Here is a 27,225-nt window from a genome sequence, read left to right on the forward strand (position 1 = left end):
CAAAGGAATGACAATTCAATTTTAAATATGAGTAAAAAGGTTTACTGATTTTAAAAGGCTAAAAACAGCAGACACATTGTCATTGTCAGATAAAATCTGACTGAGTGTATAGTATAAGGCTCAGCCAGATGACTAAAAGCGGTAAAATAAAAATCACATTCGTGTCTAAAACGTGGACACTCGGTTAAAATGTGGCATATACTTAAATAGGTGTCACAGTTCTCACACATAGGACAATCATCTGCCCTCAGCAGAAATGCATATGTAAGATGACTGTGTCCTATGCAGAGGCGAGCTAAAACAACTTCCTGTCTGTATATATATATATATATATATATATATATATCAGTACAGAAGTTTCTAGAAGGTTCATAATGTTTCTAGAGAACTCTGTCGAAAGTTCTAGAACTTTCCAGAAACATCTTGATCTTTCTTCTGCACATAACAATATTCAAGAACATTCCGGAGCATTCTCGAATGTTGTAGGGAGCTCCCAAATGCTCTGTAAATCTCCTGAATGTTTTAGAAAAAATAAATAAATAGATAAAATAGATGATTAAACCAACTACAGGTCTTGATCTTCAGTCAGTAACCTACAATATATGAAAACTGAGTGTGATGAGAACTTTTTAAGCACATATCTGAGTTTTTGAACATATTTCCTAGAAGAATCTGTCGAAATTATTTCAGGGAGGAAATTGATGCCGAACAGCATAATTGGCTATATTTTGACAACTTCAAATCGTAACTATAAACAAAGTGACAAAAGGAAATGGCTTTGAAAGTGATAAGGGCAGTAAAACTTTAAATACGAAGCAAGGAAGGTGTTTAATCCTAGGTTCTAGCCAAGCCAACTGTAAATAAGCAATCAACGTGCTCAGACTGGCCACCTCCTCCAGTGCACCTCTGCAGCCCCCTAGTAATCCCACTGCCCCCCAGGAGGCAGAATTACCCAGTTTGGGAACCACTACTTCAGATGATGAAATTTTACGTTAAGCAGCACTGTAGCATTTTGCAGCATAATCCCTACACCTTTTCATAAATATCGCATCATTAATTGACTGTTGAAGGAGGATTTCATTCAATATAATATAAAGTTGTATTTAAGCTGTTTTTGACAGCTGAATTAAAAAATTTTGGATTATGGATTTGATTCAATCTCTTCTTGACATTTAGATCCATCTGGTTCCATCAGAGAGTGTATGGTTTCTGCATTTCTATAATTTCATTTTCCAACAAATCAGTGACATTTGTTAGAAAATATTGTTTAATTCATTGTTGTAAGGTTTTTGCTGTAAATCTTTGGTACAACCTTCAATTTTCTTGAAATAAATTGAAAAGCTGTGTCCTTCATTATCTTCTTGTAATTCAGGACTTTCATTAGCATCGTCATCTGTGGGCCTTTGCATTTACTACTATTTATAATACTACACAGTATTTATTTTTAAAAAATATACAATATTTGTATAATTTTTTGAATTTTTTTTCCTGAAATATACAGTATTTGTTTCAAAAAAGTTCTTATGGTCAATTGCCAATTAACATTTTCCTGGAAAATCCATTTTTACAGAATGAGCTTGGTCCTGACCCATTTTATAAAAATGGCATTTTACTTTATTTTCGAAAATAAAAATCTCAGTTACAAAGAGTTAAAGACATCAAGGTTATTCAAAACAAAATAATTACTATTAATATTTGTAGTGACACAAAGAAGCAACCCAATTTCAAAACACCAAATGGAAGTTAGTTCTAACAATAAATCCCTCTTTGTCTCCTTGTGTGTGTGTGTTCCTAGACAGAATGAGGATGCCAAAACACTTAGTTTTCTCATTCTATTTTAAGGGGTACAAGTAAACACATGGGTTGTGTTAGGGTGGCTAAGAGGAAGAGCAGGTGCATGTATACTTGCGTGTACACCAATGCTAGGAGTTTAGTAAATAAATTTGATGAATTTCAGGTATTGCTCAAAACATCAAAGGCAGATACTGTTGGGATTTCAGAGACGTGGTGTCACACAGATATAAGAAATGCAGAACTGGAATTTGGGGAATACAATGTCTACAGAAAGGATAGACAGGATAGGAAGGGAGGAGGGGTTATGCTATTAGTTAAGAAACACATAAAATCCAAGGAAGTGAAGCCAGTCGACATCGCTGGACAGTGCAGTGTCGAGTCAGTTTGGTGTGACATAAGCATTGGGAGATCAAAATTGAGAGTAGGAGTGTGCTATAGGCCTAATGACTCTGATGAGTATAATAAGAAACTGTACAGAGAAATAGAGTGGGCCAGTAAATCAGAGAGTCTTATTATGGGGGATTTTAATTTCCCAGATATTGACTGGAATTTGGGAGCTGGTCACTCACACACTAGCAAGGCTTTTGTGGATTTATTGGATGATTGTTTTCTACATCAGCATGTTCGGGAGGCAACTAGAGGGAGTAATACTCTTGATTTGATTATCAGTAGTGATTCTTCATGCATTAAGAATCTGCAGATAAATGAACCACTAGGTGGCAGTGATCACAGTGTTCTGAAGTGGGATTTACTCAAAGAGGTAACTACCATTAGGGGTAAAGGGAAGGGGTATTGCTTTCGTAAAGGCGACTACGATGGACTGAGACAGTATTTAAATTCTATACAGTGGGATCAACTGACGATGTTACCAACAGCAAATTCAAAATGGGAAGCATTCAAAGAACTTATCTTGGAAGCTACTAGTCTTTACATACCAACTAAGAAATATTGTTCAAGGTTTAGGCCTAAATGGATGTCAGATGAACTAATGAGGCATATGGCAGAGAAGAAAAATGCATGGGATACATACAAATTAACACGTGACACAGAAGCCTATGATAGATACAAGTTGATCTGTAACCAAGTTACAAAGGAGGTTAGGCAGGCGAAGGCAGATTACGAGAAATCCTTGGCAAAGGATGCGAAGAAAAACAGCAAAGAGTTCTTTACTTATGTAAACTCTAGAAGGAAGGGGATGAATCAGATTGGTCCACTTGATATCGATGGGTCAACTGTTGATGATCCTGCTCAGGTAGCTAACAAACTAAATGAATATTTTGCATCGACATTCACACATGAGGAGTTATTCAGAGAGGGGAATGCCAGAGGTGTATTCAACTCTGGCAGTAAGCTACAGAATCTTGTAATAACTGAGAGTAAAGTGGAGGAGAAATTGTTGAAGATAAACACAAGAAAGGCACCTAGTGTGGATGGAATCTATCCAGTTATATTAAAGGAGGCAGCAATGGAAGTAAGCAAACCCTTAGCCATAATTATAAAAGCTTCCTTGGACTCAGGGGAGGTACCCATGGACTGGAGATGTGCAAATGTGACCCCAATTCACAAAGGAGGATCAAAGGCTGACACAAGTAATTATAGACCTGTGAGTTTAACTTCTGTTCCCGGAAAATTAATGGAAGCACTGGTTAAAGAAGCACTGCAGGATCATCTAGACAAGACTTCAGTTATAGCTCAGACACAGCATGGTTTTGTTAAGGGGAAGTCTTGCCTGACCAATTTGATTGGATACTATGATGCAGTCACAAAAGAACTGGATGCAGGGAATAAATTTGATATTATATACTTGGATCTTAGAAAGGCTTTTGATACTGTTGCACATGGAAGACTGCTGCACAAATTGGAGCAGTGTGGCATTGGAGGCAAATTGCTGCTATGGATAAAGGGGTGGTTGAGGGGAAGAAGACAGAGAGTGGTAATCAATGGACACTGCTCATCGTGGACTAATGTTATTAGTGGAGTCCTCCCTCAGGGTTCAGTATTGGGTCCTTTATTATTTTCTGTATTTATAAATGATATTGATGATGGTATATCAAGCTTAATGTCCAAGTTTGCAGACGATACGATGGTTGGCAGGGTTGTCAAGGACACTACTGACACTATGCTGCTGCAACAGGATCTGGAAAGGTTGAGCAGATGGGCTGAGAGGTGGCAAATGAAGTTTAACATTGACAAATGTAAAGTACTACATATGGGAAACAGCAACCCCAGAGCAACGTATCAACTCTGTGGTACTACACTGACAGTGGTAGAGAATGAAAGGGACCTGGGGTGGTTGTGCAGGCAGATATGAAGTTCTCTGACAGTGCAGATGGGCTGCAAGAGTAGCTCATGGTGTATTGTCAATGATTTATAGGAATTTTTCTAGCAGGGATAAGGAGGTGATTATTCCCTTGTATAAGGCAATGGTCAGGCCACACCTAGAGTACTGTATACAGGCCTGGAGACCTCATTTCAAGAAGGATGTAGAGCTGCTAGAACGAGTACAGAGAAGGGCAACAAGATTAGTGAATGGAACAAAGGGGTGCTCTTACGAAGAAAGGCTTAAGTTTTGCGAATTACAGTGTCTGGAGACTAGGCACCAGCGAGGTGATCTGATAGAGGTGTACAAAGCCTTGAATGGTTTGAGCATGCTCAATGCTGATGGAATTCTTCCCCTCGCTCAGAATAATCACCTGAGAGGGCATAAATTCAAATTGAGGAAAGACAGATGTAGGATAGATGTGCAGAAATTTGCCTTTAGCCAGCAGGTGGTTGGTAGGTGGAACAGACTTCCATCCCTTGTCGTGGAAGTTGATAGCCTAAATAAGTTTAAGGCTCAGCTGGACAGGTATTTCGAACGAACAGAGGGGTGAAGTGGATGTGGTTAGTTTTTATTATTTATTTTACTTTAATTTTTTTGGCTGATGCTGCATAAGCTTGCTTTCTTGCATCAAATGCCTCTACTAATGCTAATGCTAAAAAGTCTTTAACATATCAGGTCTCCTTGCAAATGCCTAAGTTTCATCTGCAATTTAATGCAATAATAAAGTGAGTTTTTTTTAATTGTTTTATAAAGTGAAAAGAAAGAAGGTAGAAAGACATATAAACCAGCTTAAATGTCTGTAAATTGCTATTTTTTTATTATTCACCACATTTTAAAATTTAATTAACATACTTCATAAGCAACAATGTGATTAGAACACAATGCAGCAATGTAAAAATAAAACTAAATTTTATCAACGTTGATCACTTAAATTTTAATGTATATTACATAAAAATATTAAAATATTAAGTCATTACCATGCTATAACTTGACACATCATCAAAAGAACACTGCAATAGATTTATCATATCATTATTTAGCCTTATCCTATGCTTATTCAGTTATCAATCATGTAACTCAGTAGGACATCTTTCTTCTCCCCTTTAGTTCCATCACAGTACCTGAAAGCACATCACTACACTGCTTCACTGCTTCTTCATATGATGGTGGTGGCTCCTATGTAATTTAAAATTTTTAATATTAACCACAGTAAAATATGGCAATAAACAGAAATGAAAAAAAAAAAAAAAAAAATTCTTATCAAAAAACAATTAAGAAAATAAGAACTAAGAGAACTTACAAATGAATTCCTTAAAGCAATATGCTATTTAGAATACAATATAATTTTAAAATACATATAACTGAACCCTGAAAAATTAAATATAATTTTTCAGGGTTCAGTTATATGTATTTTTTTTTAATATCTTTAAAAATGTGCAAGTTTTAAAGAAAATATATTAAATGAATAATACTCTAATTCAAAGAAAGAATGAAATATTGTGTGGTGCATAAACATTTTCAATATGAGGCCTTCTGATGTCTACAACCCTCAGTAAATGAAGAGAAAAATTCTCCACCAGTGCAAACAACCTGCTTTCATTAATTTCTTTAAATTGCAGTTTTATTTCATTTCATTTCTTAACTCAAAAATGATAAATAAGACTGCAGTATCCTTTATCTTCACATCTGAAGGAGCTGATGCTCTGATTCTCATAATTAGCAATATATATTTTGCCAAATATCCTGATACCCTGACAACAAGTGATGTACTGCACAACTCTTTTCCAGTAATGTGAGAAATTTATTCACATTACCTAGTGTAATAAGTCATATCAGGTTCTCCGTGGTAGCATACCGAGTTATACAGAGACAGAAGATATTTATTCTTACACTAAGGCATTATGGAATAAATGCCATGGCTATAGAAGGAAGAGGGAATTCAACCTTCCAATCATTGCCTATCTCATAAAACATTTCAATACTTGCAGGGGATAATTGCACTTATTCAAATCTACCCCTAACTCCGTCCATTTCCAATGTTTATTCTCAGAACTGCCATAATGAAACAGAGCTCTTCCTACTAATAATCAAGTCACAGTATATTTACGTGCTAGGACATGACTTTAACTTGAATATCAGCTTTCTACAGGTCATCATGGTGAAACACCAACCTCTCTTTTTCTCCAATTCAACAAAAAATGGGAAGACACGACCTACTTCTTTTAATGGAGATAAACCATTCATATAATATAATAGAAAGCCCTCCTGAACTACATGTAATCAATGGTCCATCTCTCCAAAGAACTAGAGAAGAGGGAAGATTACTCAAAATCTTAGTCTCCAATTCCTCTTGGCAATATTTCGATCACTGCACTAATGGGGAGAATCCCACTACGATACCAAAAATATGCTTATCCATGTAAAGTTTAGGCAAAAGAACCACAAAGAGTGTTATTATTATTATTATTATTTTGTTTTATTATTAATAACAAGATACACAATAGGTAACCATTAACAGTGTATCTAAGATCAGAACAATAAACATAATAACAATAATAAGAGATCCAACAGGAAGATAAACATTGATATAGATTCAAACATTAAAATCATATGTACAAAAGAGGACTGCATTAAGTTAAGTTACCGGTAAAACAAGTAATAATTAATCAGTTAGAGAATAGAAAAATAATAAAACAAATAATAATAATAATAAACTATAATAATTAGATGAGAGCTAGTCATTTTGCATTTGAAGAGAAGAGGCAAACTTGTGGATGGAGTTCATCAGTGATGGAGTTGTCAAAGAAGTCAATGAGAGAGTCATTTGCTGATTTGCTGATTCTGTTCAGTGGACTGAACTTCATAAAGTCTGTAGTGGCAGAGTCAAGGCGAAACAGTGTAAGGTTCCTAACTTGTCTACAAGGAGCATTGAAGTTGATTTTACTAAGGATATCAGATGCTTCTTAAGTTCCAGAGATTACTTTGGCTAGAAGGGTGATGTCAGCAATAACTCTTCTAGCGCACAGAGCCCTGAGATGAAAGTAATCACACAGTGATTCATAGTACACTGTGTGATAAAATAGAGGATTACGGAACGTAAGTTAACAGATATAAAACAAATAATAAAACAGGCTTAGAGGGGAACAGGTATCCTGTGTGTTCTCAGACACTCAGCCTAAAACACTGATGGATCCAATATCTCTCTATTACAGAAGATTTAGGAGAAGTCCGGTTGGCCTGCCTCCCTAAAATCCACTCATGCACACCTTCTCGATGGTAAGCCCTGTTACGTCACTTAGGTGGCAACGAACGTGTAGAGTGGTTCTCTTCAAGACGCCTGGTCAGCGTGAAGAGGAAAAGACCAAACCTTCCAGCAATGAGAGCACAACAATACAAATGGCCCTCAGTCCCCAGCAGCTTTCACTCTCCCTCTTACGGCAGCGAGAGGATCAGAGTGGAAGCAGAGGGTGCTAAGAATCTCTGGGTACGACCGGGCTGCCATGCACGGAAATTGAACTTGGCCTGTTATAACGTACGATCACTCATGGGTGAAGAGAGGATATTAGAGCTGGAAAAGGAATTAGAAAATGTGAATTGGAATATCATCGGTTTGGCTGAAACAAGAAGAAAAAATGAATCACTTAGAAGTTTATCAAGTGTAAATCTGCTGTACACCAATGGAAACAGTGAAAGGAGTGAAGGTGGAGTTGGGTTTCTGATCCATACAGATTTTAAAAACAACATTTTGGAATTCAAAAGTACATCACCAAGGGTGTCAAGACTAATACTCACGATTTCTAAGAGGTACAAGCTAAAGATTATAATGATTTATGCACCAACATCGAGCCATGATGATGAAGAGGTTGAAGAAATGTACACTGAAATTGAGAGTCTTCTAAATGAGCAGAAAACCCACTACACTATTATTATGGGAGACTTCAATGCTAAGGTTGGAAAAAGGCAAAACAGCGCAGAAAGAGGAACTATAGGAAATTTTGGAATTGGTGAAAGAAATAAAAGAGGTGAAAGACTTGTGGAATTTGGAGAATCTCAAGGACTGTCAGTAATGAACACTTTTTTCAAGAAAAGGGTGAACAGAAAGTGGACATGGAAGAGTCCAAATGGATTAACAACTAATGAAATAGATTCATCCTCACTAACAGAAGATATATTGTGAATGATGTTACCGTCCTGAATAAGGTAAATGTTGGAAGTGATCACAGAATGGTAAGATGTACACTTGATATAGATGTAGGAAAGGAAAGGAAAAAACTGACTCGAGTAAATAATACAAAGGTCTTTGAAATAACAGAGGAGGAGAAAAAGCAGTATGTACTGGAACTTAAGAACAAGTTTGAGCTTCTGCAGACTGCTCAGGACCAAGATATCGACGAGGAATATTGCAACTTTCTGAAAGTGATAAAGCCCAAGAAACCTATAGGGAAACAGAAATCCAAAGAAGAAAAAATTAGTCAAGAAACACTTGTCATGATGAACCAAAGACAACAAATGAAGAGCAAGAAAAACACTGACAGGGAGAAAATTGAGTATACTGAGTTATGCAAAGCCATTAGAAAAAGACTTAGAGAGGACATAAGAAGATTTAACACAAGAAAAGTAGAACAGGCATTAAGGGAAAACAAAGGATTTAAATCAGCAGCCATGAGCAGTAATACAGAAAGACAAATGATACTGAAACTGAAGAATAGCGATGGTGTACTTATAAACAGCAGAGAAGGCATAATTCAAATAGCAGAAGACTACTATAGAGAATTATACAAGGAGCGAGGGAATGATACAAGCATTGGGGAACATGGATTGCAAAGTAGCAACACATACGACATACCCGATATTCTTCCTGATGAGGTAGAACATGCATTGAAGAAAATGCAGAATCGGAAAGCCCCGGGGGAAGATGAAGTTACTGTAGAGTTGTTAAAATTGGGAGGAAGAGACATAACACAAAAACTGGCAAGGCTCTTCACAAAGTGCATTAGAAAAGGTGTGATGCCTAAGCAGTGGAACAATGCAATCATAGTTTTGCTGCATAAGAAAGGAGATAAATCAGAAATTGGAAATTATAGACCAATTAGCTTGTTATCCCATGTCTACAAGTTTTTCACAAGGGTCATTACTAACGGATTAGAAAGAATACTTGATGAGAATCAACCGAAAGAGCAAGCTGGCTTTAGGACAGGATTCTCAACTACGGATCACCTTCACGTAATATCACAGCTAATGGAGAAAGCAAATGAATATAAAACACCATTATGCCTGGCATTTGTGGATTATGAAAAGGCATTTGACTCCATACAGAATAAGGCAATGTTTCGGGCACTGGAAAGACAAGGCATAGATACTCCATATATTATGATTTTGAAGAAAATATATGAGAGTGCTACATCCTTTATTAGACTAGACAAAGACAGTAGCAAATTTAAAATCGAGAAAGGAGTTCGACAAGGAGACACAATATCTCCGAAGCTGTTTACTGCTGCCCTTGAGGAAGCTTTCAGAAAATTAGACTGGTCGCAGAAAGGAGTCAATGTGAACGGAAAGTACCTAAACCATTTACGATTTGCAGATGACATTGTGGTCATAAGCCACGATCCCAAAGAATTAGAGGAAAATCTTAATCAGTTATGCACAGTTAGTAAGGATTTTGGACTCAAGATGAATATGGCTAAAACAAAAGTAATGATGAACAAGTATGCCAAGGAAAGGGAAATAATGATTGAAGGAGCAGTAATTGAAAAGGTGGAGTCATATATTTATCTGGGACAAGTTATTAGCTGTAATAATGATAAATGGCTGGAAGTCAAGAGAAGAATAAATTTTGGATGGATAGCATTCAGGAAATATAGTCACATACTGAAGAGCAATATCCCAGTTTGTCTGAAACGTAAAATAATGAATCAATGTATACTCCCCACCATGACTTATGGAAGTGAAACTTGGGCACTCACCAAAAGAATGGAAGAGAAGCTAAGAACTACACAGCGAAGAATGGAACGAATTATATTGGGAATCAGACTGTTAGATAAGAAGAGAAACACATGGATTAGGCAGCAAACTCAAGTAAAGGACATTCTTATCAAAACAAAAGAACTAAAATGGTCTTGGGCAGGACACATAGCTCGAAGACATGATGACAGATGGACTAAGAAAATAACAGAATGGTACCCAAGAGGAGCTAGAAGAAAACCTGGAAGACAAAGGCGGAGATGGATAGATGAAATTCATGAGTTTTTGAGTAGTAAATGGATGGCCAGTGCTCAAAACAGAAGGAACTGGAAAGTTGCTGGAGAGGCCTTCATCCTGCAGTGGATTGAAAATGGCTGATGATGATGATGATGAAGTTAACAGACAAAATTTTTTTGGACGGCTTCAATTTTGTTAATTAAAGTTTTCGTGTGAGGATTCCAGATGGATGAGCTGAATTCAAGGATTGGGAGAACTATACTTTTATAAAGGATGACAGCATATCTGCAGTTTTTGAACTTGTAGATGTTCCGTTTGATAAATCCCAGTGTTTTGAATGCTTTGCTGGTGATTTTAAGGACATGGGCATCAAATTTAGCACTACTGGAGAAGAGAATCCCCAAGTCGTTAACTTGGGGATTCTCTTAATAGTGTACTCCATATTTATTAGTTGTGGAGATTTGCAGGATGAGAAAGAGGTTACTTTGCATTTCGAGGGGTTAGCAGACAAGCCATTCAGAGATAGCCACAGAGAGAATTTATTGAGAGCACATTGAACCTGTTGAGAATCGGTAATCTCCTTCACTGCTGAGTAGATCTTAAGATCATCTGCATAGAGAGCAACTTGAACATTGGAGGTGTAGATGAAAGAAGGAAGATCATTTACGAAAACAATGAGACATTAATACACTGAGATGATATACTGACCTAAGGGGGAACCTTGTGGTACTCCACTTAGTGGTATAAAACAGTCTGAGTTCACTTGATTGATAACGCTCAAGGAACGATGCATAATATAGCTGTGTAGCCATGAGAGCAAAGGGTCACGGATACCATATAGCTTAAGTTTTTCCAGAAGTTGTTTGTGTGGGACTTTATCAAATGCCTTAGATATATCTGTGTAGACTGCATCAACTTTAAGGTGGTTACCAGGAACTTCAGAGGTGTATTGCCATAAAGGAAGTAATTTTGTGACTACTGACTTGCCACTGCAGAAACCATGTTGCTTTTGATTAATGAGACATTGATACATCGAGATGATACACTGATCTAAGGGGGAGCCTTGTGTCTCGAACGAAGGCTCGAAGCATTCAAAGTGATGTTTGTGTACTGCTGTGTCGAAGAGTTTAGCCAGGCTATTTTGGCCAGGGTCTGTAATCAGTTACATCTCATTTTTATCACCTTTTTTGAAAATAGGAACTATTTTCAATATTGAATTCAATATTTCAATATTGACCTGCTTAAAGTGCTTAGGATACTTCCCCAGCCTGAGAAACAAGTTGAAGATCTGCAGTATGAGGGATTTAAAGGTAGTGACAGTCATTTTTCAAAATAAGCCTGGAATGTCATCTGGACCTCTAGTATAGTCATTTCTCATGCTTTTTAATGCCGAATTTAAATCTTCATCAGTGATAAAGAGGTTAATGAGGATATCATCTTTAACAGGTGTGAAGTCAGGAAATGAGGCAGGTTATAATGTATCATTTGTTTGAATTCTGGAAAAATGTTTGGCAAACTCTTGAGCAATACTGAATTCGCCTGATAAGAGAATTCCATCTGCATTATGGAGTTGTAACTTTCTACTGGCTATATTCTTATGCTTCATGTAATTCCAGAATGGTTTGATATCTCTGTGACTAAGCAGACTATCCTGAACTGACTCTGTATACATATTGTTTGAGTTTAATATGTGCGTTTTCACTTCTTTGCAGAGTTGGCTGAATATTTCATAGTATTGACTGTCACCTGATTGCTTATACTTGTTTCTATAGAATTCTTTGGATTTAATTTTATGTATTAGTTCACTGTTATACCAGTGCAGGTAGGTAGAGCATGCGGTCAGATGGGATTGAGGAACAATGTCAGATATAACTGAGTGGCCACAGTTGATCAGGTTATTGGTGAGCACATAGATGTCATCCATAGCGTCAAATAGCTGCTTGTCTAGGTTGCTGAGAGCTAGGCTGAGCAGAGGCCAGTCAGCCATTCTGAAATTGAATCGTGGAGAACGGGAGCTGCATTTGAAGTTATGAGAAGTCACAGTGATGTCAAAAGTAATTGGCAAATGATCTGAGTGAAATATAGGGTTGTCACCGTGAACCTCTATATGAGTAGAGGAGAATATTAGGTCAAGGTAGGCATTTTCTCTGGTTTGAAAATTACAAACTTGTTCAAGACCAGAGGTGTGAAGCATATTAAAGAGAGCCCTAGTCTGCAGTGATGGAGAAGAAGATCCTAAATTGGCCATTTGACAGTTAAAGTCACAAAACCATTGCTATGTCGGCAGATTGAATTAGCAGGAAGATAGATTTCAGCGAGCTTTCTAAATATTGAAGATTGATATCAGTTAAGGGAGGTGGAAAATAAAGTAATATGATTAAAACTTTTAACTTGCCAAGATGAAGAAGGCAGTATAGTGATTCAATATTTGTGAAATTTGATGCAATTTCACAGAGTATATGGTTAGAATGTTAGTAAAATAATAAGAGGAGTTTACCTCAATATAGTGCGTAGAACACTTCCGTATGATACCCTCCAGAAATTAAAACGGAAAAAATGAAAAAAATCGACAACTTACCGGTACATTAGAGTAAAATATAAATAATTAAATAATCAATTTAACACAATTCAAATCAATTTAAAACAATTAAAAATCAAATTAACGCAATTAAAAGAATCTAACGAAAATATTCAAAACGATTTTCCTTCCTGAAGCTGACAACGCTTTTGAATTTTCATTCCTGTGATCACGACATACGGTCGAAAAGCGTTGTCAGCTTCAGGAAGGAAAATCGTTTTGAATATTTTCGTTAGATTCTTTTAGCGTTAATTTGATTTTTAATTGTTTTAAATTGATTTGAATTGTGTTAAATTGATTATTTAATTATTTATATTTTACTCTAATGTACCGGTAAGTTGTCGATTTTTTCGTTTTTTCCGTTTTAATTTCTGGAGGGTATCATACGGAAGTGTTCTACGCACTATATTGAGGTAAACTCCTCTTATTATTTTACTAATATTATTATCAACGTAGAACATATTGAGTAGTACAACTCTGATCCATACTATCTAATGGTTAAATGTATAATAGCTACAGACAGAGGATCTCGCCTCCACGAGATCCTCTGTCCTTTCTATGGATTGTATATTGCCCATCTATAATCTCCTGATCATCAATATCTATGGAGAGCCAGGTTTCAGTGAGCAGGTAAATGTCGTAAATATGTGAGCCTTGGATTGCTCTAAAGTGGTTTAGGTTGCTAATTATACTCCTGCAATTCTGAAGGTAAACACTGAACAGTTGAGATCTGGGGATTCTATGAAGAGAGGAGAGAGTAGTATGTGTAGATAGCAGGGCCACTGATTGCTATGCATGTGGAGAAGAAATTTTGGACTCCCTTGGTGGTCTGTCCTTGAAGCATTTTACTAATAAGAGGGATCTTAGATTCATCATTTTTTCTGTTTGTAATGGAAGGCATTATTATAAAAGATGAGTAGGTGGGACACCGTGTCTTCAGAGAACAGACATCTACACCAAAACAACATTCTTCTTTAATTAAGTTGATAAGATCTTCAGATTTAGTGGCAGGTCCAAGCCTAGAAACAAAAATTCTGTCTATTGTGGGAATAATTGTGATATTGTACTTTTGTTTGAGTAACTGAGATTTATCTGCATTAGTTACATTCTGTGTTTGATGAATTTTGGCTGGAAGCTTGGAGGAAGTATCTTGAGATATAGAGGCTTTAACATTTTCTGAAGGTTTGTTCTGTTTTGATTTTTGGTGTGATATTTGAGACTGGCAATCAGAAGCAGGTTTACTCACTGTGGCAGCAGCCCTACAGACAGGTTTGCAGACCTCATTAGATGTGGCAGCAGTTATTTTTGCTTATGTTGCCTTAACTGATGAAGAGGATTCCACTTGGTGACTCTGAGCTTGTAAATTAGAGGTACAGATAGAACTGTTCCACAGAGGAGAGCAGGTGGTGGGAGTGGTTCGATTTCCATAAAAAGAATCATCTGACAGAGATTATTTGGCAATAAATTGCTCTGTTGAATGACTTGAATTATGAATGTTAGCAGGCTTTGGCAAATTAATAATTGCAGCAGTAGGAGTATTGATCTCAATACTAAGGGCATCATCAGGTAATGAAGAATTCTTATTCACTTTGAACCCATTAGTGTCAAGAGTAGGTTCAGAATTCTTCCTAGCTTCCCTTAAGTGGCAAGACATAACTGACGTGAGATTTTTAATTTGGGCATTAATGTCAGAAATTTCAGCCTGTTGATTAGTTAATATTGTTTTTATACCACAATATCTCCATGGATAGCTCGCAGTTTTCTTCATTGAGTGTATTAGAATCCAGGGGAATATCAGATTTTGCAGTATGAGGTACACTGATTAGCTGAGTTTTGATGGAGGATTTTCTTCAGAGTATTAAAGAGTAGTTCCTGGAATTCATTTGATTGCAAAATAGAAGTTTGCATTTGATCGCAGAATAGAAGAAGAAGCAGAATAGAAATTGCAGCAGTTTCAGTAGGGAGGGAGTTAGTGCTGAGATCTTCTGGCAGCAGAGATATATGTGTTCAGTTGATGCATCTGAAAGTTGATGTGACCCCGGAGACAACAAAGAAAGATTAGAGGCTTCATCCACGTAAGATTCAGAGTCAGTATTTCTAGTTATTGGCATGATATTTGTCTCAAGTGAACTAGAGTAGGGGATTTCAACTTTGCTAGTGGAAGAGGAGGAAAGTGTCTCTGGTTCCGTGCTGTTTTGCATTGCAACAGTTATAGGGCTTTTCTGAGAATTTCTCAGTCAACATCTATCACAACAGAATGATTTCCGATGACTTTTATTTAATTTTTTATGGTGCAGACGCTAGGATTTTGACAGAAGGTAGTATTTGTCATATTGAATTCAGATACTGTAGTGTTATTAGAAAATTTAATATCACCACCAGTTGTGGTTTTCAAGAAATTGGCACTGTGACCAGCCAGTCGCCTTAGTTGTCCCGCAGTGAAATCCACAGGTAGCAGGGGTCTAAGTAGGGAGGGGAGAGCAGAGCGGCTATGCGAAACTCTAATGCCGGGTCAATGTCAAGTGTCTGTTGGACACACATATATAAGTTAACTACAAGATAATGGCTGAAAGCACTTTTACAGAAAAGCAGAATGAACATGCGGAAATTCATTTAATGCTTATCTGGTGTCTGCTCAAATAATAAAGCACTTGCATCTGGCAATTCAAGGGCCTATCTTTATGTGGTGGCACTAATAGCAACTTAATAATTTAATTAAAAAACACACAAATCAAGAAAAGTTTACGGAGCACATCATACAAACAGTCGGACACAATCGTATCCCATGAATGATGAAATGATGCAAGAAGCAAATTTTTTTAAACTATTAAAAAATAAAAAAATTTCCAAGTCATTCATTCCACAACTTTCCAATATTGTAACCAATTATTTATGGAGGAGGATGATGGGGAGGGATACTAATTTAACTCAATACCATGGTGGTTAAAAATCAGGACACTTTGAGACTATCAAACTGTACTCTCAGTTAATCACAACTTTCTGATATATTAATCAATAAGACACACAGATGATGCTAATTCATCCCAATACTAGACTGATAAAAAATCAGGCAACTGTAATTACAATCCTATGAAACTGAAACAGCCTAAACATGGAAGAAGAAATGCCATGCCCAGAAATCATACTAGAAATTTTATGGGTAAAATTTCTGGCATTATTCTGGTTCATATATTTTCTGGCAAAGCATTATTTGCATTTATAGTCACAAACTTACCGAAGTGTACTTTTCCTTGGTGTGGTTTAATGTTCAGTACTGCTAAAAGTTTCATATTAACTAAATAGTTAGTTTAGTTAGTGTGTTCCTTATCTGTTCTTTATTTACAATACCTGTATTAGCATCAATGAATTAGCTGAAGATTGTTGTTGTTTGGTTTTTAGGAGCATTAGCAACTAAGGCCATATTGCTCTGGGATATGCAGTGGTCATTCCCTGACCTTTCCGCATTCTCCGTATTTGGTGGTGACGGGCTCGAACCCCAGTCTAATCAAGAAGCGTGTGCTACACACTGCTGCTCCTTCCCACCTGGCTACGGAAGTGCCTTAGTTGAAGAGCTCCAAACTAGTGTAGGGTCTGTGAAGATCATCATCCATCAACAGTTGCATAAGTGTAAAATGTCTGATAGATGGGTTCCCACACTTCTGACCCCTTACCAGAAGAAGGAAAGGGTACAATGTGCAAATGAAACAGTCAATGTGCCAGAAAAAACTGAAATACTGCCATATCCTGCTTATTACCCCAACCTTGCACCCTAGGATTTCTTCCTCTATCCTGCCCTGAAGTCCTTTCTTTGTAGAAAATAATATGCTGCTGATGATAAGGTAATTTCCACTTCTGAGTCATGGTTTGAGGGACAGTCAAAGGTCTTCAACAAAACTGGCCTGTGGAAGTGTACTGAGAAGTAACAAAAATGTGTCATTTTGTCTAGTGACTATGTTGAAAAAGTGTGATATGTGGCTGTTATTTCAACCTTATATCACAACTACTTCTGGGTGAATACAAATTGTTTCTTTTTTAAGCCCCCTTTATATGATGCACTTCTAGTTGATGACATGGGATGTCATCAAGTTGACATCCCATGTCAACTGGATGAACTGACCCTTGCTCTCTCTCTCTCTCTCTCTCTCTCTCTCTCTCTCTCTCTCTCTCTCTTTCTCACGGTAAACTCAGAAAATTTTTTTGGCTGGTGCAGCATAAGCCTCAGGCATCCTTGCACCATATGGCTAATAATAATAATAGTAGCCAGAATAGAGGACAAGTGGAAGAAAGCCCTAACAGAATTCGAAGGAATGGACCCCACAAAGACTCACGTGATACCGAAACAGAGGCCAAATAGAACCTTGTGGAGAGTCACAGACCACCTGAATCGGCACATAATACAGCATTACCTCGACAGCAATGGTGAAACGCTGGAGGTCATCCACACAGCCGTGTATTGTGCTGCGGTAGCAGCCGCGAGGATTAGCAGGAGAGAATCGAGAGACCAGCAGCAGAAGAACCGAAAACAGAAGGAACCAGCAGCTTGGGAAAGAAGACTGCAGCAGAAGATAGAAGAATTAAGAGTCAAGATAGGCCAATTGACCCAGTACCAACGGGGCGATAGGAGTAAGAAATTGATTGGAAAGGTGAAGAGCATCCTCAAGAGAGACAGCATCCACAACAAACATGAGACAAAAAATTAGAGAATAAGAGAGTACTTGGACACATAGAAGCAGAATCTCCTTGCACTCAGCAAGAGACTTGCCAATACAAAGAGAGCTCCCACAGGAAAATGAACAACTGAATCTACGATGAGGACCAAAGAGGCTTCTACAGGAATCTCAGAGAAAATGGGAAAGAAGGGAACAGACCACCCGAGAAGAAGACAATTGAGGAGTTCTGAGGAAATATATGGAGCAGGGAAGTAAGACATAACAGTCGAGTGCCCTGGATAGAACTAGAATGCAAGAAAATCAAGGACGTACAAGAAATGAGAGGGTGGGAGATTCGGGAAGAAGTAAAACAGACGATCAAGAACTCTCACAACTGATGAACTCCAGGAATAGATAATGTCCACAACTACTGGTACAAGAAGCTCACTTGCACACACAAGCACCAGGCAGAGCAGTTCACCAGAATGATAAGGCATACAGAGACAATCCTGAAGTTTCTCCCTCACGGAATCACATATCTGAAGGCTAAACACGAAAACAAGAAACATGGCGAAATATAGGCCAATCACCTGCCTCCCAACAATGTACAAGATCCTGACCAGCTGCATAACCAGAAAGATATCAGACCACTTGGAGAGCCAGAACATAATGGCCAAACAGCAGAAAGGATGCAAGCAGCCGAGCAAAGGATGCAAGGAGCAATTACCCATAGATGCCGCAGTTATGGAGCAAGCCTACAAGAAGTGCTGCAACATGTACACAGCCTACATCGATTACCGCAAGGCCTTCGACTCTGTGCCTCATAGCTGGCTAATAGAGGTGATGAAGATCTACAAAGTCAATCCGATTGTGACAAACTTCCTAGAAGGAATGATGGCGAAATGGAGTCCACCATTAAAGTCGAAACATCACAACCAGGCCAATCCCCATCGGGAGAGGAATCTTTCGTGTAGATGCCCTGAGCCCATTGTGGTTCTGTCTACCACTTAACCCGCTATCCACCAGGCTCAACAGTAGCAAGTATGGATATAACCTCAAAGAAGGAAGAAGAACCTGTACACCCTCACCCACCTAACGTACATGGATGACATCAAGCTCTACGTGGGAACTGAGAAACACCTCCAGCAGCTACTCCAGATCACCGAAGAATTCAGCAATGATATTAGGATGGAATTTGGTTTAGACAAATGCAAGACCAACAGACTGCACCGGGGAAAATTAGTCAACAGAAACTACTAGCTGCAGACTGGTAAAGAGATGAAAGCCATGGCAGAGGGAGAGGTCTACAAATACTTGGGGATGATGCAGGCTCAGTAGTTACAGCACAAGGAATTTAAGGCCTGCTTGACCAAAAAATACTATCAGAGTCTCAGAAACCTGCTGAAAGCAAAGCTGAATGGAGGGAATACAGTTAAAGCCATAAACACCTATGCAGTCCAAGTGCTAACATACTGCTTCGGGGTCACAGATTGGACTAACACCGAGCTGGAGGATATCATGAGAAAGACAATGACAATGATGACCAAGAGCTGCCAACACCACCCAAGATCTGCAGTGGCGAGACTGACAATTGCCCAGGAAGAAGGAGGAAAGGGCCTGATAGACCTCATTGAGCAAGAGAAGACAGCGATAGTTAACATGAAGGATTACTTCCAGAAACACACAACAGCACTCCACCAGGCCATAAGGAAGACAGACAAGCGGTATACCCCACTCAACCTAAGTGAGGAGTCCCCCCCCCAACCATGAGGTACAAACGAAGCTAGAAAGATGGGCAGAGAAGACACTCCATGGCAGACACTACAATGATCTCCATCAAGATCACATAGATAAAACTGCTTCCAATGCATGTCTCACGAGCAGGACACTTTCCAAGACTGAAGGATTCATGCTCGCCATCCAAGACCAGGTAATCAACACTAGAAATTATAGAAAATACATTGCCAAGAAGCCCAGAGTGTCCAATGATACATGTCAACGATGCCACCTGGCCTCAGAAACGATCCAACATATCACTGCGGGGTGCAAGGTGATCACCCAGACTGAGTACACTCACAGACACAACCAGGTAGCAAGGATAATACATCAGAAGCTAGCAAGGAAATACCAGTTGACCAAAGAAAGTGTAACATACTACAAGTTTTGTTTGTTTGTTTTGTTATTTGGTTTTTAGGAGCATTTAGCAACTAAGGCCATATTGCTCCGGGGATATGTGGTGGTCATTCCTTGACCTTTCCACATTCTCCATATTTGGTGGTGACGGGCTCGAACCCCGGTCTAATCAAGAAGCATCTGCTATGCACTACTGCTCCTGGAGTAGTATGGTTCATATTTGTAGTATGGGCACTCCTACGGAGGCACCCATACCACAAGTACGAACCACAGGCAGTACTAGAGACCCCAACCCACAAGCTGTACTGGGACTGCGTCATAATGGATAGGACAATCCCGCACAACAGACCGGCCATAACCCTTGTGGACAAGAAAGAAAAGACTACCTATCGGACTGACGTAGCGGTACCCAACACTGGCAACCTGCAGAAAACCCATGAGGAAAAAATCAGGAAGTACAAGAACCTAAGACAGGAGATCAAAGAGATGTAGCATACGGTACAAGTAACGACCACCCCGATCATCGTGTCAACCACAGGTATGGTGCCAAAGACCCTACATAACAGCCTAGCAGCAATAGGTCTCCCAGCGAACACCTACAAGGAACTCCAGAAAATCGCAATCATGAACACCTGTAGGATAGTCAGAGTTCCTCAACCAACAGTAACACCAGACATAACAACCACCCTGTGTACTTGGTAGCAATACCCGTCACGAGGTGGAACCCCCAATCAGGGAGAAATAATATAAGAATAATAATAACTGCCTTAGATTTTGCTTCTTAACTAAGAGCATAACTCCTTCCCACCTCCTACCTTGTCTGTCCTTTCTGTATGCATTGTACTCCCCATTTTTATATTTCTGCATCCTGTATATCTGTGTGACACCACGTCTTTGTTATCCCAACAATGTCCATGCTTGATGTCTTGACCAGCACTTCAAATTCATCAAATTTATTTACTAAGCTCCTAGCACTGCTGTACATACAAGTATAGATGCACCTGTTCTTACTCCTAGTTTCCCTAACATAGCTCATGTATTGTTACAGCAAATAAATTTATTTGTTCCAGCCTTGAAGTCCCTGGCACCTAGGCGCCTCCGTAGCCAGGTGGGAAGGAGCAGCAGTGCGTAGCACACGCTTCTTGATTAGAGCGGAGTTCGAGCCCGTCACCACCAAATATGGAGGATGCGGAAAGGTCAGGGAATGACCACCGCATATCCCGGAGCAATATGGCCTTAGTTGCTAATGCTCCTAAAAAAAAAAACCCTGGCACCTTGCTTTCCAGGCTGCTGCTTTTTCCAATAGAAGTAGTGCAAAAATCACTTTCACCAAGCTATCAGTTTTCCAAAACACTAAACACTGCCTTGATATCATCAGCAAATAGTTTTGCACCCTTTTTATTTAAGTGTATCCCATCAGTGGAGAAGCAGTCTCTCCTGTTAACAAATGCAGACTGCACAAAAAAAAAAATTCCTCCTCCCCCTTGAGCTTTGCACACAATCTATCCAGGGTCGAATTGTCTGACAAGGCTCTCATCGTGTATTCATTCTTATCATGTCTGCGCAGAATTACAGACACTTTCAAATTTAACCTTAACTCAGGACTTTTTTTTTTTAACATTGACCTATACTTCTCCAGTTGTTGTTATTATTTTTGGTGCAAGGGCTGCTTAGACCATATTGCGCCTATCAGTGATATGAAAGTTATCAATGGTGACTGTTATGGAAACAGTCAGAGACGATCATATAATTTTATTCGTTTAAGAAAGCAGAATAACTCTAAGGGATTGGCATCGTTGCCTATGATATGAGAGAGAGTTTTAGAGGTTCTTTTAGATTTGGAAGGAAGCTGAATGAGCATTGCCTAGCATGTTTGTACAGAGTGCATTCCAGAAGAATATGCTTCATTGTGAGCTGACAGTTGCATTGAAAACATTGTGGAAGATCATTTCCTGAGGCGAAATAGGTGAGTAAACTGGCTATGACTGATTCGTGTTCTGGCTAAGATTACTTCTTCCTTCCTGTTAGTATGGAAACTAGAGGTCCATAACTGTGGTTCTGGTTTTAGTTGCAATAACTTATCCATTTGAGCTTGCCATAGAAGTGTCCATTGTTCCTTACATATATTTCGTATCATAGGTCTGTAATCAACATATGGAATGCAAAAACCTGAAGATGCTGGGTTAGATGGATGTCTGCGCATTCGCTTCCTAGGATCCCAGTGTGGCCTGGGATCCAGCAGAAGATGACTACTTGCTGGCATTCCTGAATAAGAATCATCTTACTTCTTATGGTTTTTATTAAAGGATTGGTTGGCTAGGAGGTGTTTTGTAAGGCTACTAGTGTACTCTGCAAGTCCATATATATTATACTTTTTTTAATGGAGTGATGGACAATATTTTCTAGGGCAAGCTTGATGGCGAATAACTAAGCTGTATAACTGCTGCATTCAGAAGGCAGAGATACAGCGATAGTGTTAAAATGGAAAACTGCTGCAGCACCTACTCCACTATCAGACTTTGATTCATCTACGTATATTTTCGTGAAATGGGGATAATTTTGTGTGTGAGCAGTATGAAGTTGTCGCATGTTAATATTTGCAAGGGAATCTTTTCCCCAGTTTAGGAAGTAATTGTCACAGGATGAATTAATACAGGGCCATGGGGGAACTGAAGTGTTTGGATCTTGGAGGACTTTTTCAAGGTGTACATTCCAACTTTCTGATAGAGCCTGCAATCTGATGGCAGTAGGCTGAACTGCTCTGGGTTTATTTCTGTAGAACATTTTAAACTGTGGATCACTAAGTATAGTCCAAACGGGATGGGTAGGCATGCTTTGAATTTTAGCAGCATAATTCAGAAGTAACACCTTTCTTCTGAGGCAGAGTGACTTCTTCAACCTCCAACCCATGCACGGTACTGAGTACTATAGGTTGTAATCTTGATAACACTATGCGCAGGTTATGTTATAAAGTTCATATCAGTGAATATATATATATATATATATTGCAATATTGAGCTTATGGTACATGTATTTCGTATCTCCTATCAAGTTTACATTATATGTATTTCTTTCTCCTATCAAATTTAAGTTATATGTGTTATGCTTTTACTATTAAGTTTGTAAGTTCCAAGTAGTTATAATAGATAATCAGTTCATCTAACACCAACCTGTATGATTTGAACTTCTGAGTGACCTATTCGCGATACTATATTTATGACAAATGACCGATACAAAAAGCTCTATGAATATTAATGTTGTAGATTATATACTACATGATAAAGTTTTTAAAACATGTATGTATTGGTATAAATTATTATTATTTTTTTTATAAAAACCCCAAGTAAGAGAGGTATTAGAACTCAGTACCATGCATGGGTTGGAGGTTGAGAAGTTGAAAGAAGATATTTGTTGCCATTAGACTTGAACTTCTGTAAATTGCAATTTTCAGGAAATTGCGTATGAAGAAAGTTTGTTCCAGAAAACGAAAGTAGAATGAATAAACGAGGAAGAAGAAAAGTCGGTTCTGTGATTTTGAAGCTGGACAGTAAAAGGATGTTGACTGGTTGTGGCACATGTTCAAACTGCTTTGGAAGAGAGAGAGTGGGAATTATAGAGGCCAATTCAGAAAATGCATGCAGCAGAAACATAACATCTATGAGACAGAGTGGAGAGACTCTTTTAGAGATGAGTCATTAATTAACCTAATTGCCCTCTTTTGAATGGAACCTAGAAGCCAGAGAGAGCTTTTGGGGGCACCGCCCCAGATGTCTGGACAATGTTCCATGGTAGGACAGATTTGCAATTTGTACAGAGTGAACAGCTGTTTGGAAGAAAAGTAACACTGTGAGAGAAAGAGAAAACACAGTTTTTTTAGATGCAGAGGAAGCAATATTTGTAATGTGCTTATGCCAAGAGAGATTAGAGGTCAGGGTAATCCCCAAAAGAGATATACGATCTTGCCTAGAAATTGGAGTGTCATCGACGATAAGCATAGGAGCAGAAGAATCCTTTTTGCAAGATATGAGAAGATTGAGTTTTAGAAGGATTGAAAGCAACTAAGTTATCTTTGCCCCAGTGGAAAATTACCTGGAGATCAGCATTTAAGGAATTGGTAGTGGATATTCGAGAAGTTGAAGCTGTTTGAGCAGATCAAGATTTCTCAAAACAGCAAAACTATGGACAGGATTTCCAGTCAATGGAAGAAGGCCATTAATATACAAGAGGAAAAGAGTGAGAGAAAGAACTGAACCTTGGAGAACCAGTGTTAGTGAAGAAGTTAAAAGACAGAGAGCCATCTACTGTCACATGCAGTGAGCAGTCAGAGAAATAACTGGATACCTGATTACAAAAAACAGTTTGGCAAACCATAAGATGGAAGCCTATTTAGAAGACCTTTATGTCAAACAAGATCAAAAGTCTTTGAAATGTCAAGAGCAACTACTTAAGTTTCACCAAATTTCCCACTGAATTTGTCCTTATGGGCAAATTCAATGGGAAGTTTGGTGAATAAATGGGTAAAATAAGCCAGAATATGACCAGTGGATTGACACTGACGGAATCAATACTGGCGATCATTGATCAGAAGGAAGGTTTCTAAATATCTTAAGAGTTGGCGGTTTATTGATTTCTCCATTACTTTAAAAAAAATTATAAGTAATCAGAATGGGAAGATAATTGGATGGAAGGGATTTATCAACTTTTTTGGGAACTAACTGGATACAGGCAAATTTCCAAAAAGAAGGAAAAATACCTTTGGAATAAGAAAGTGAAATAAAAGGCGACCCAGAACAGGAGTAAGTTCAGGAGCACAGGTTTTGAGAACAATTGGAAAAATACCATCAGGACCTGGAGCTTTCTTAGCATCAAGATTCATCAAACCCTTGTGATATCCTTTTGACGGAAGACCACAGGAGGCACTGAATGGAGTGTACTAGATATAGTGGGAGGTGATTCACCAAGATTATCAATACAAGAGTTTGAAGAAAAATGGGATGCTAACAGGTCAGCTTTATCTTTAAATGAAGTGGCAATAGAACCATCTGGTTTAGACAGAGGTGGGAACAAAGATGGGCAAAAGTTGCAGCCAATAGCTTTGGCAAGAGACCAGAATGCTCAGCTACCATTTGGACAAGAAGCAAGTTTTCTACTTTTAACTGCTTTACAATTGTTGTGAACTTTAGTGTAGGCAGAAAATGAACTTGAAGATATGGAAACAAGCCAATTACAATATGCAACGTTCTTCTCTTGAACGACCTTAGCAGAATATTTGGAAAACCAACTGCAGAAGTTAAAGGTAAAGGCACTGGTTTTAATTTCATAAAATGGGAATTATGACAGTTTAAGGTGCTACATCTTACCTATTAATTGGTTAGATTGCAGAGGGAGCAAATACATTAGAATCATGGAATACTCACAGAAGCCATGAATGCATACATACCATTAAGAAAATATAGCATGAGGATGCCGAGACAGATTAATACAGATGAATACATTCTCTATTAGAATGGCTAGATTGTAAACTAGCCATTCTAATAGAGCAGAAAAAAATAGCATCGGCAAGGTACAGTGATGAAAAGTACTGAAGCCTACAACAGCTACAAACTAATCTGTAATAGTCCAGAGATATGGTTAGGAAGGCAAAGGCTGAGTATGAGAAAGCACTGGCTAAGAGAGCAAAGAATAGAGACAAGGAGTTTCTCGTGTATGTGAACACAAAGAAGAAGAAGAAGAAGAAGAAGAAAATGAATAAGATCAGACCCTGGTGTACTGAAAGTGGGAACGTCTTAGATAACTCAGCTGATTTTGCTGATGAACTGAATAGATACTTTGCATCAGTCTTTACTAAGGAAAGACCCTTCATAATGAGGAGAGGCTGTGCTTATGAGGCTGAGCCATAGGAAATTAGTAATTTTAAAATTACAGATGGCTGGTTATTAGAAAAACTTTTGAATCTAAAGGCAAGTAAGGCTCTTGGAGTTGGTAGCATTTACCAGGTAATTCTGAGGGAGGCTCATTGGATTCAGGAGAGATTGCTTTGGAATGGAGAACTGCCAATACATAAAGGCAGTTCTAAGAATGAAGTTGGTAACTACAGAAGATCGGTGAGTCTGACTTCAGTGGTAGGGAAAATCTCAGAGGCAATGATTAATAATGCAATCCAGGATATTTGGATAGAAATGGCATTATGAAGGACACACACAACCATTTTGTTAAGGGAAAATCATGTTTAACTAACCTGGTGAGCTATTTTTACACAGTTGTTCATAAGCTGGTTGTAGGAAACAATTTCAATATGGTTTATTTGGATTGTAGTAAGGCATTTGACTCAGTCCCTCATGAGAGATTATTATATATAAGTTGGAACATGTTGGGATTACTGCTAAGATTCTAAGACATTACAGGGTGGCTGCAGGGCAGGAGGCAGAGGGTTGTGATTAATGAATATTCTTCAGATTGGTGTAACGTCAGAAGTGGGGTCCCCAATGATCAGTTCTTGGACAACTGTTGTTTCTAATTTTCATATATGATGTAAAAAAAGGGATAAAGGGCATGTCAAAATTTGTAGATGATATAAAGATTGGGAGAGTCATTAATGATCAGTGGCATGCAGCAATCCTTTAGAATGACTTGAACAGTCTTCAAGAATGGTCAGAAAAGTGGCAGCTATGTTTTAATGCAGCAAAATGCAAGGTCTTACACGTGGTGAATTGCAAACCCAAAATAACTTATACACTTGGTAGGGGTTGAATTAAAACCAGTAGGTGAAGAAAGGGATCAGGGAGTTATGACATGGGCAAATATGAAGTTTTCTGAGCAGTGTAAGCAGGCAGCAAGGAAAGTGCATAGTGTCCTATCGATGATTTATCAACAGTTTCCTGTAGAGGTAAGGAGGTCATAATTCCACTGTATAAGGCAATTGTACGACTGTATTCCAAATACTGTGTCCAAGTATGGAGACCTCATCTTAAAAAAGACATTTAGCTTCTTGAGAGGACCCAAAGATGGGCAACTCGCATGGTGAGATTGGCAAAAGATGACAATACAAGGAAAGACTGATTATGTGGACTGCACAGCTTGACAACCAGGCACTTAGAGGGGACTGATCGAGGTTTATAGGGCTCTAAGAGGGGGTTAATAAAATGAATGAAGGTGGAATTTTCACTGTTGTGAAGAATTCTTCCAGAACTAGGGGCTATAAATTCAAATTATGGGGGAAGAGGTAGTTAGACTAGATTTTAAGAAGTGTTCTTTTTAGACAGCAAGTCACTGCATACTGGAACAAGTTGCCTCTGTAGGCAGTTGAAGGTGATTTGAAGAAATTCAATGGAACTTTGTTTTTTGTAGCCTTCCTTGCACTATATGGCTAATAATAATAAACTGAAAAAAACTGACTTCTTTTTCATTCTCAGCATTACATTATATCTAAACAACTACTCACCCTGTACAAATCTCAGATCTGCTCTACATGGAATATTGTTCCCACATCTGGAGGAGTTGTTATTTGGATTAAAGGAGCATTAGCAACTAAGGCCATATTGCTTCGG

The 27,225-nt window shown here is 38.4% G+C and overlaps 1 protein-coding gene across 2 annotated transcripts in view; it reads right to left on the bottom strand.

The window, feature by feature from the left end:
* The window catches only part of LOC150078432 (uncharacterized), a 127,472-nt gene that overhangs the window by 4,694 nt on the left and 95,553 nt on the right, over positions 1-27,225 (bottom strand). For both annotated transcript variants that reach the window (XM_090384864.1, XM_090384863.1), the window contains exon 7: positions 5,095-5,293. In XM_090384864.1, the coding sequence (XP_090240990.1) occupies positions 5,195-5,293 (99 nt within the window). In that variant the 3' untranslated portion in view covers positions 5,095-5,194. The remainder of the gene's footprint in view (positions 1-5,094; positions 5,294-27,225) is intronic.

Source organism: Mastigoproctus giganteus, chromosome 11, assembly GCF_048544385.1.
Source record: "Mastigoproctus giganteus isolate SK-2022 chromosome 11, ASM4854438v1, whole genome shotgun sequence".
Classification (NCBI taxonomy): domain Eukaryota; kingdom Metazoa; phylum Arthropoda; class Arachnida; order Uropygi; family Thelyphonidae; genus Mastigoproctus; species Mastigoproctus giganteus.